This window comes from Sciurus carolinensis, chromosome 6 (genome assembly GCF_902686445.1).
Source record: "Sciurus carolinensis chromosome 6, mSciCar1.2, whole genome shotgun sequence".
Lineage (NCBI taxonomy): Eukaryota > Metazoa > Chordata > Mammalia > Rodentia > Sciuridae > Sciurus > Sciurus carolinensis.
The window spans coordinates 80,872,744-80,884,305 of NC_062218.1; the positions used below are offsets into that span (position 1 = coordinate 80,872,744).

At 38.2% G+C, this 11,562-nt stretch overlaps 1 protein-coding gene across 1 annotated transcript in view; it reads right to left on the reverse strand.

Moving 5' to 3' along the window:
- The window catches only part of Pcsk1 (proprotein convertase subtilisin/kexin type 1), a 37,005-nt gene extending 26,150 nt beyond the window's left edge, over positions 1-10,855 (reverse strand). The window contains exons 1-5 of the mRNA XM_047554886.1: positions 10,676-10,855; positions 7,421-7,525; positions 4,161-4,271; positions 2,045-2,191; positions 69-145 (exon numbers count right to left, since the gene is read on the reverse strand). Of these exons, the coding sequence (XP_047410842.1) occupies positions 69-145; positions 2,045-2,191; positions 4,161-4,271; positions 7,421-7,525; positions 10,676-10,855 (620 nt within the window). The remainder of the gene's footprint in view (positions 1-68; positions 146-2,044; positions 2,192-4,160; positions 4,272-7,420; positions 7,526-10,675) is intronic.
- Between the last annotated feature and the right edge of the window lie 707 nt (positions 10,856-11,562).

An 11,562-nucleotide genomic window follows, 5' to 3' on the forward strand; every position in this document is an offset into this window, starting at 1 on the left:
ATAATTCTCTCAAACAAGATAAAAGCATTGTAAAGTACTTTATTCCCCCAAAATGCACATTTACTCACTTGTTCTCATTTGTAGGATCATATCGGGGAAACGGATCATGATCATTATCGTTAAAATCATAGCTAGCCTCTGGATCCTAAAAAGACAACAAAAATAACAATGTAGCATCATTAAAGACAAACAAACGAATAAACAAAAAGGCCCAGCACTTACTGAGTGTTCTCCACTGCCTCTTCCCATTCAGGCAGATACTCAAAAAACTGCATTTAGAGTTTTCTAGCCAAGTCACTGAACATTTATTATACTCACAAACCAGACAGCAATGATGAGCCCAGAAAGAGTTAGCATCCAACTCTCAGTGAGTGTTACCAAGCCCTTAGCTCATAGATGCTGACAGAGCTGGAAAAAACCAGTTTACTGGGTTCATTTGCCTCGTTTTCAGATGAGAACAGTGAGTCCCTGAGAAGCTAAATGACTTAACTGAAGCCACAGAACTAACTAGTGACACTTTGATACTCATGACTAGCTCAAAAGAGGTGGCAGTGGGTTGGGGTTCAGGTCCATAATGGTCTCCTTCAGCCTCTCCCAGATACACTAAAATATCCAATTTAATTAAAGAGAATGTGCTTGAATTTGAAACGAAGCTTCCAGGTCCCACCCCCTTTCCAATCAAATTGATGCCCTTAAACATCTCTCATGTAGGAAGTCTTTCACCACTTGTGCTATTCCTCAGTATTTTCCATGTCTTGCGATATTTCCCACTTACTACCTGTGATAATCTTTTTCTCATCTCTTTTTCCCCTCCCTTTTCCTTTGATCTTTGGCTTGGCAGTGATTGCAGAATGTCAGATGGTGTAAAGGATGAGAAAAAGACAAAAGACAATCTCACAGATGAAATGTCCACCACCCTGATATAAAGACCTATGATATATTATTGAGTTCAAGTTATAAACTTTCTAAACAATTTATCACATAGTTTTAATTACTTATTTTCACGTTTAGAGTAAACTTTTCCTTTTTTAGTTGGCATTTTCACACTGTGTGGTATTCCTTTTGAATTTTCAGGGAAGGAATCACATTCATAGTGTCAGGGATACCCATAAAATATATGAGAATAAAACTGTGAAAATGATCTCAGACATCAGGTTTGATTTGGTTGTTTTATTTTCCCCAAATAAGGCTGGCTCATAGTCTGATGTCATTTTTTTTTCACTTGTTTATTCAGCAAACTTTATAATTATTTTATAAAAGTGGAATCACACTATACATATTCCATTTGAAACTTACTCTTTTATATAACATTATATATATATATAATGTTATATTTATCTTCCCATGGCAATAAATATTATTATTATTTATTATAACTTTATGCTTATACATAGTAGTTGAGTTTGTCTCAACAAAATCATACATGCATGAAAATAAATTTTGGTACATGATTCCTCCCTTTTCCATTTCAACCTCCCTCCTACCCATTCACCTTCTTCAACTCTACTAGACTTTCTTTCACTCATCTATTACTTTGTATTTGATTAGTTCTTCAGGTAATCTTATCCTTCCCTCCCCCTTTCCTTTATTTTACTCTAGTTTCTGCATCTGAGAGAACACATGTAACCTTTGAGTTTCTGGATTTGGCTCATTTCACTTAGCATGATATTCTCCATTATCATCCATTTACCAGTAAAGCCATACTTTCATTATTTTTAATGACTGAGTAGAACTCCACTGTAAATATATATATATACACACCACCAAATGACTTTCAATTTTTTAATTGGGGTAGGTACTCCTGCCTCCTTTCCCTAACACACATGGTCCTGTATAATCCTTGACCCCAATGAAATCTTCCAGTGTCCACTGGTACAAAACAAGTTCATTTGGACTGAAATGAAGGTGAAGAAAGGGGAAAAGCCTTCATCAGCTATCATGCCAAGGGCTGACATCAGAGCATCATCCCCCTTGAAGGAATGGAGACCCCTGTGTGCCTGCATAGACAGTTTCCTAAGTCACAGTCATGGGATGACAGACTTACATAATTGGCATAAATGTCCGTGTGATTCCACTCCAAGCCATCATCCAGTACAGTGATAACAACTCCTTTGCCTGTAATGCCTTTTTGCCAAACAGGTATCACATGAAGATCTAGCTTGGGCAGGGCTGCAGTCATCCTAGTATCTTGCTAGCAAAGCAAAATATAAAAGCATTGGTAATAAATCATGATTTACTTGCTATAAAATGGATACTTAAACGCCAATCTGGAGACCCATCTTTCTTTTACTTTGGGTCACTCTACTACTCAGAAGAAGGCAATTAGTTGAAATGAAAAATAAAGTTTAGGGTAGGGCCAAGTGAATCATCAGAGTCTCCTCTTCTCCCAATTGTCCCAATGGAAAATCACTTAAAAGGATGAATCATCCTAGGTGTCTTCTCTTTGAACTACATGAATTCAAAGAAGTTTGCCTCTAAGTTTCTTTCTTTTATAATAACATGCTCAAGCTTTTCATCTACTGAAGATTTATTTGATGACCTGTGTTTCCATCTCCCCAAAGTCCTGAGCCTCCATTACCATACTGAACTTTCATTATATTGTCCAATGCGAAGTCATTCGTGGATGTTTTAGAACTTTTCCTCTGGAAGAAAAATCAAAATGTGGAATGTTCAGGATAATGTGGTCTCATCAGGAATTGTAACTTAATTGCCTATTTCCATGCATGAGGTTTTAGGTATCAAATATCTATGAAAGGAGATTTAGGGATTTTCTTTTCAAATAATTTTTGAAATTATGTGAGAAAAACTGAGTAACAAGGGAACACAGCTATTAGTGCATTTCCAGGTATGTGAGAGACACAGTAGAAGAGTGTACCAGTAGTCAGTAAGAAATTCATAAGTACAATAATCAAAAGTGTCAATGAATGGATTTTCCCCTTGTGGATGTTCCTCTTAAAGAGGTAAAGTCAAGAATTTACCAGAATAGTGTGAAGCTGAATCACAGGAGATGGGAACCACACATGAACTGCTATCTAAAGTTAGAGAAGAAGTTCTCTGTGTGAACTGCAGGAGTAATAGGAGTGTGGTGTTAAGAGAATGACCTCTGGCCTCATGAATTATGGCCCAACACCATTTAATTTCAGAAAATTATTCAATTTGCCAATATCTCTGTTTCTTCTCCTGTTTAATGGGCATAATTACTAGATTTACAACATAAGATGTATGTGAAAACTAAATGAATTAATTTATATCAAACAATAGTATTTGGCACATAGTAAATGCACAAGCATTGACTGATAGGTGTCTTTTACCACAATGGGCAACTTTTGCTTAGTTTAGGAGAATGGCAGGAGGAAATCATTCCCTATCCCATTCATTATGCAACAAAAGTGTCTAAGCCTTGGGTTATGGTTGTTGTGGAAAATTGTCTTTTATGAGATTTTCAGCAACAAATCCTTCTATTAACATATATTACTTCTATAGAGGTTTAACATTAAAATAGAAGAGAGAACACCCTGCAGGCAAGCAGTATCACTTACAATTTCTCCACTCACTGCCCACACACCTATAAAGATTGGGTAAACATTTTAAAGGTAGAATGGTGTGCAAGTCTAGACATTTGCAAACAGACTTTCTTTGTGTTCCTTCCTTTATCCTTATTCAGAGATTCTCACCTGTAACAAGTAAGAATTGCCACTCAGGGCTGTATATACCTATCATGTTCAATGTATTCTATCAGTGATATAGAAGGTTCTTAAGAGGAAATTTAACTAAAAGAGATTTTTTACTGTGAATACTGCTTTTAGGACCTTTATCCTGGCAAGACACGATTCTTGCAGATGAACTTAAGAAGACAAAAAGATGACAAGCTCTGTTTTCATAACAGATAAAGATCCGTTTCAGACACCCTCACCCAGAAAAATAGAAGATCCAGATTAAGAGGATTGCATCAGCCCTGATCTCCATATAACATCTCTCTCTCTCTCTCTCTCTCTCTCTCTCTCTCACACACACACACACACACACACACACACACACTCACTCACTCACTCATGGGGGCTTGGGGAGAGGGAGATAGAAATGGGGATATTTTTCATTGTGTACTTGATATAATAACATAAAGAACCCAGATCCCACACAGTCTTTCTTTAGGTACTTACCAAATACCACTGCTGATTCCACATGGGGTCATTGAAGAGATTTAGTGCTGAATCTCTTAGAGTTGAACGTTTAATTCTCTCTTTTTCATACTGTTGTTCAGCCCATATAACCTGTAAGGATTTTTATAGCAATAAAATCAAAAGTCAAGTAGCTACCTCTGTGTAATCATCTTCCCTGTGTCTCTAGGACCCTTCCCATTAGAACTCAGGCAGTTCTGCAATGTTTCTGTTTGACCACAGATCAAACTGGCAACTCAGTGAGAAGAAGGGATTGCTCACAGGGGAGATGAACATTTCCTCCGTTACAGTAAAGAGTATCTTTAGGGGGAGGAGAAGCAATCAGTGAAGTGTTGATTCCCTCAAATTATTTACACTATGGTTACAGTGGAAGTAAAAGTTCAGCTTGCTTTCATCAGAAAATGGACCATAATACCTATTTTTATATTGAAGTTCCAGGATTCTGCAGCTGAAAATTTGTCCATTTTCATAGAATGAGTCCACAAGATAAGAGACTACAGAGACTTCTGTTATGGTGTTCTTAGAGCTTAATTTCCTTTTCTTTACATGCAAAAGGTATAAATTGCAAATGTTACACAAGGTAACAATGGTACAGTGTCTTTGCATATTTGAAACTCTGGTTTCTCTCTGTTTCAGTCCCTTGCCTAAGAGTATTTAATATGAGAAACAGATCTGAGGTGATGAATGAGCATTACTGACAAAGCACACTTGCCATTAATTCAGTCTCATGTATTATGCAAACAGATCTGACAATATGAAAATTACCTGGCCCACATTTATGGCCTAATCCTATTACACTTGAGGCCATGAGAGAATGAGGGACTGCCTTATGAGATAATGCTATACTTTTATTTTGCTGGGCAACATGACTATTTCCTACCCTAAACACAACTTTTCTGTTGTATACATGACAGTCCAGTATGTGGTGGGGTATTGTCAATGTGAGTGTTCTCATGAGTCAGATCACAAAATAAAAACTGAAAAATAATTTGCTGCTAAAAGATAAAACCATCCACTAATTCTGTACTGAATTTTCAATTAGGAAATACACTGAAAACCTATTATAAACACTGGGCAGGACTTGAGAGCTAGAAATTAGTCACTATAATTTATTTTTAAAGTGCTTGTATTTTCAAGCTTAATTGTTTTGGCTTAAAATACCTCCATGCTTGGAATACACTTCCTGTCATCTAAGTCAGTCTTTGGGAGCTGGCTGCTAGGGAACAAGTACTAATCTTTGTGGGAGAGGGTCACTCACAGTTGGATATTTCATTAGCAAACTTGTAAGGATAGACTACTGCTGCATTTCACAGGGCTGATTCAAAAGAATATTATCACTCATTTATAAAGACCAATAAAATGAAAATCAAGAGCAATTTTTTAAAATGGAATATAAAAGGAGGCACTCTGCCATCTGATCAGATAAATATCCAATTGTAGGAAACAGTGTTATGATTAATGTCATTAACTCAGAATTGCATATCAATCTCTAGAAGAATAGACCAAATGGAATAGAGAAAATTGGCAGCATCTTCTTATTATGTATATAATAGGTATTGTGTACTTAATTTGAATACTTTTGATCTGGAAACAGCATAAAAGATCATGTAGTCTAAACTTCTAAAACAGGGTTCTATGGTTCTAAGATTTATCCTAAAATAAAATTATTATGGGCTAATTTTTCATGGGGTTATATAAATTTTTATGAAATTTTGTTGGGGAGTAACTTAATAGATTTTTGTATTATGCCTTGGAATTTCCCTCAAAATTAACTATTAAGGAGATAACTAAAGAGCATAATGGGGACATCTGTACATTTTCATGAGATATTCTGAGTTAAAATAACAAGCGTACTCCATCCTGATCAATTTGTCCTATGAAGATGAGAGGGGAGGTCAGCTTGACTTCTTTGTGCATTAATGCAGGGTGTGCCTTTGGGGAAGGAAGGAAATCTCCAAGCCTAGACAGAGTGCCAGAAGTTCTCAGCTTTCTAGAGCCCATATACAAAAAGCCCTCAACCTCTGGGTGGAAAAAGGAAGGCCTTAGTAAACAAGAAAATTTTTAAAGTGAGGTTCAGGGCACAATTTGAAAAAAAGAACTAGCAAGAGGAGTTACAAAAGCTGCCAGTTTGTTGTCCAGGGTCCTTATACAGCAATGTTAGTGTGTGGTTGTTCTTTTTATATTTGAACACTGATGACCAAGGTCCAGTCATGTGCTACCCTCATAATTTGTCTTATTTTTTAAAAAAACATTCTATCAGTTGCAAGCAAAATAAAGCATCAAGTAATTTCACAGATTTCATGAATCCCATGTACTTTGAACTGTTCTATCACCTGTAACTCACACTTTTTTCTCTTGGGATGTTGAGAGAATATTTTGTATCTCTATTATTCCCCAGGGTGTCCAAGACAATTGAAATGATGTATACAGATACAGGCTAACCAAAATAAACTCTTCCCAGTATAACACAGTCTTGAGGAGAGGCTACAATATGTAAACAAATTTCAACACTACTAATGTAGTCAACATTTCCTACCAATGCACTTGCTAACCTGAAAACAGGCTTTAAAAATTAATAGACATATTATGTAGGCATCCAAATTGTCCCCACACTATTTATCCAAACTAATTGTAGACATTTCTTACTGTTATCATGAATAGGTATGCAAACCAAGATGAAAAGAGATGGTTTGAATCAAATAATACAATATTTATGGAGGCATCTACTTCATAAAGATATGGATTTAGAACTCACAAACACTAGTATATTTGTAGTAGTGAAAATGTTTTTCAGTTTACACTGAAATGTTACTGAAAGTAAAGATCTTTTTATATGTCTTTGGCATACTCACATAGTATTAAAGCACTTACTACATAATAGGTGTATATTGAAATTTCCTGATTGTTTTGTCAAAATTTTTCATTAGTACTGGCAACTGATTTCCAATATTCAAAAATCAAAACTTCACATGTATTATATATAATCAATATAATTAATTAACATAATATAAATAATACAATATAAATAAATATATTGACTTTAGTTAGATCGACTAATGCAATTCCATCTTGCTATTATATGTGTAGTTAAAAGTCCTTGGAAACCTAGAAACATTGCAGGAAACAATCATGATAAGAGTAAAATGAATCATATTTGCAAAATGCTTTTTGTTGTTATTGGAAATCATAAAGAAAGCTGATAATTCAGGGTATTGGTTTGAGGATAAATGCACAACACTTACACGGTCATCATCAGATAATCTCTTAGTGATATGAAGGGCACTTCTTCGAGACCTTCGTGGATGGTTTTTATGTTTGAATAAGTAGTGATTTTCAAGTGATCCAATCTATAAAAAAATAAAATAAAGATCTCTTTTCACAAACAAGTATATATGGATTAGTTAAAAATACAACTAACTTAGAGACATGTAACTATTAAGTTCATTCCTTATTTCTTGAATTTAGCTTTCTTCTTCACAAGGAAAAGCACTGATAAAGGTTTTGAAATGGATCTCAAGACAATATTGTTTCGGTTCAGAGTGCTTGGGGACTGGTGATGCTTGTTTTTCACATATTCTAGAAAAACTACCTTGTTGAGAGTGTGGGGGTTGTATATAAATATTGTATAGGTAGATGTTTCTTTAAATATATCCACATAGTCAATGTATCCAGTCAGTAGATGTTTCTGATACTATCTGCTTTGAGTGTCACATTCAGCTAAAACAAGTCATTATTGGCATTAAATGTAGTCGTTAAATCCATGGTCATAATTGTTATCAGCTATTATTGGGATCTTTTGATTTTCTACCAGTTTAAGACTCTCAAGAAAGAGCATACTGTATTTAGGGTAGATGTTCCAGGTCTCAGGGTGTGTAAGTTTCTCTGGGTGATTAACAACACCTTCAGTCCATTTAGGAATATAATCATTATTCTTTCAAGTCCTTTACACAAAATAATACTAAATTTGAAACCCCAAATGCAGGTATTTACCCTGCATTTTTTAAATCAAGAAACAAAACAATTGACAATACTTTATTTCAGAAGCAGCATATTATTTAAATTGTAATAGGTGGCTTTTATCACCTAGGAAATTTTTTAATAGAGATGCTTAGGCCCAGCTCTAAGACTGAATCTTAGGCAATGTATCTGCTCTACATTATAGATAGAGTTGGGGAGAAAGATCAGAAGTGATAGGGAAATAACACAGATTCTTGGCTCTGGTTCTGCTTCGACTGGTTTTGTTTTTGTCTCTACCTTAATTTTAATTTTATCTTGAGGCTGTAATATTTAGAAGAGTAAGTTATATTAGTATAATTACAGAATGCTAAACAAAAGAAAATAAACAACCAGGAAAGCACTAACAGTTTCTTTTTACAAATTATAAATTTAAACTTTTATTTTAGTAATGTCATTTTAACTAGAAATGGCTAGAGGAAAGATAGTATTGCAAATCATATGCAAATATAGATGATCCTCCCACACACACTATTTTAATATTATTCTTGAGACTATGCCATCCCTATCCCAAAATCCTACCAAGAACACTGATTTACTGCTTTTTACTTTTTAGATTTATGCTTAATTACTTTAGAAAATAATAACCAAATTGAATGGCCTAGGTTTGAATGTGTGTCTGGGACTAACAGGTGAGAAAAGGAAGAAATTTATTTCTTGCTTTCTCTCTTAATCTCCTACACAATTGTCAGGGCTATTTAGACTTCCAGTAAGCTGCCCAAGGAACAGAGAATTAAATCCTCTGTTTTTATTTTTCCACAGGACATACAGGATCCATGGTGCCCATGATGCCCACAAGTGTAGTTCCATCTGTCACTCTCTTTTTGTTCACAGAATTTCCCAAAATTGCAGGTAGATACCAGACTTACTACTAGGCTGCCTGTGTCTCTCTGTTTCCCACAGGCAGTTTTCTGACCTGAGTGTCTTCTCCAATCTCATTATCTTCTCCTAGCAACTTCTGACTCTTCTTCCTAAACCTGTGCAAATGTTTCCTCCTTTGGGCAGTCTTCTTTCACCTCTCCCATATTCCCTTTCACCTTCTTTGCTTCAATACTGTATTGAGACTCCAAGCACAACTTCCATTGCTACACAAATTGCATTAGTTACAATCATTTGTTTCTAAACCAGTCTCTTGTAGATTCTGTATTCCTTGGATTCTTTTTCTGCTTTTATTCCCCAGTCCCAACACAGATTATGACAAAGAGCTAGGGCTGGGAAAAGCAAAAGACTCATTCTGCTACTGGGACACTGAAAAGTCAATTTGGCTATGGACTGCAATAATACCCGGCATCTCAAAGACAGTTTGGCTCACAAAGTAGAATGAAGCCTCTAGCAAGAGAAGGCATATTTCCCAGCGGAGTAGATCTATGTATCGCCAACGCCCACGCTGATTACTCATCCATGACTTCAGCGGAGTCTCAATTTACCACCTCCAGGGGAGGAAAAACGCGCCAAAATATTGTACGACTCCCTCCTCCCCCGCCTTTACAACTTACCAACTTACAAGGCAAGGGGACAAGAACTTGAGACTGATTCAAGGAAAAGGAAAGCTCTAGATTAGAAGTCACATCCCTGGGGGCCACTTGAAATCGTGGGGCTTACCAGGCTCCTTCTTAATGCCTTTGCGTTTTTCCATCCCCCTCCCCAAGCAATCTATTAACCAGTTGCCACTTGCATAGGCAATCATTTTCCCTCATAAACTGAAACCCCCATGGAAACGATTACACACTTGGCTGAGAAATAAGAAAGAAATCCTTTACCCACAGTCAATTCAGCAGGTCGATCCTCCAGGGTCACTGGCAGAGGAAAGTTATGAAGCTGGACTTCACAAGTTCCTAGTGAAAAACCGGGGTTCCCTGAAAAGCCTAAGAGATTTTCACCCACCCGATCTCCTGCTACTTTCCCTGTCCACTCCGCGACCCCCCAACCTCGGAATAGCTAGTGCCAGCAGCTGGAGCTCTCCTATTGCTCTGGGGGTGCCCCCAAACCCAGCTGGCGGGCATCCCCAAGCCTGTTGGGTCCCCTTGCATTAGGAGTTGGATCTGATGCTGCCATATTGAAAAGAAGGAAGCGGCCCGCTCCTGACGCAAACTGCCCAAGTCCTGGGGGACCGAGCGCATCTCCCAGGGGCGCTTGGTTTTTAAGAGCCTGTGTGCATCTCAAGTTCCCTGAAGAAGCCTGGAGGGGTTTTTCTTCCAAACCGCGCGGGAACGGATTTCAATTCTAGAGCGGACAACAGTAAGAATAATCTCAACCTAGCTGCAGCGGCTTCCTCTGCCTGGCTGCGCTCCGCCCAAACGGTAAATAATGCAAGCCTTTTCCCTCCACAAGCGTGCCAAGGGCGAAAGCGAGAGAAGCTCCTTGCTCTTTGCCACACCGGGCGCGGGAGAGTGCAACCTGGGGTTCCCACTTGGGACACCGCGCTCTAGTCCCACCAGTACCCCCCGGACACCAGAAAGTTGCTTGAAAGTGCAAACTCTTACCTGACCCAAAAGGTCATAGCCCAGCTCCTCTGCGATAGCCGAGGCTGCTTCTGGGCCCCCGGGGATCTCCGCCGCCCATTCATTGACAAATTGCCTCTTCGCTTTTACACTGTTCAAAGCACACCAAGCGCAAAAGAGGGTGAAAGCAGTACACTGCAGAGTCCAGGTTCTTCGCTCCATGGCTCACACACTTCTCGCAGAGTGGGAAGGAGAGAGGAAAAAGAAGCAAGACAGGGAAAAGCCAGACAGACTCGACCTTCCTACCCTCAGCTCTGAACCACTCCTAGCTCCTAGTAGCTCTGCGAAGAGCTAGGAGGCGTGCGAGGAGAGGCTGGGCGGCGGCAAGCGCTCACTGAAGCGCTTTGGTCTCCGGGTTGAGTGGAGCCCCAGCCCTTCCCAGACAGAATGGAAATGAGTGTTTACACGTCAAATCGACGAAAGCCATCTCTTGACGTCAGATCTACCTGGACTAAGATCTGGATGGTATTCCCGGCGGGGTGGAGAAGCGGCTAAAATAAGCAGCAAGGGATTAAGAAAGGAAGGAACCTTTTGCTGGGATCAGTTAATTCTTCTCTATGTCTCCCCATATATTCTGGAGCTGTGAGAAACATTTTCACTTCTCAAAGAAAAGAAGTGCTTCCATTTGAATGTAGCTACTAAGAACCAAAGGCTGGAGTGCAGCACTCTTTTCTTCCCTTACACCCATTTTCTTTATATTTACTTTTTTGTCTTTTATGCTGGGGAAAGGGGCGGGATGGGATTCTTATAACGGTCCTTTTGGTTCTTTGAAAAACAGGGCTCTTAGATCTTTCAAATTGGACAGAGTGGGGGGTGGGGGAGAAAAGGAAGAAAGCTGCTACTGCCCAAATTCAACTATAAATCACCTA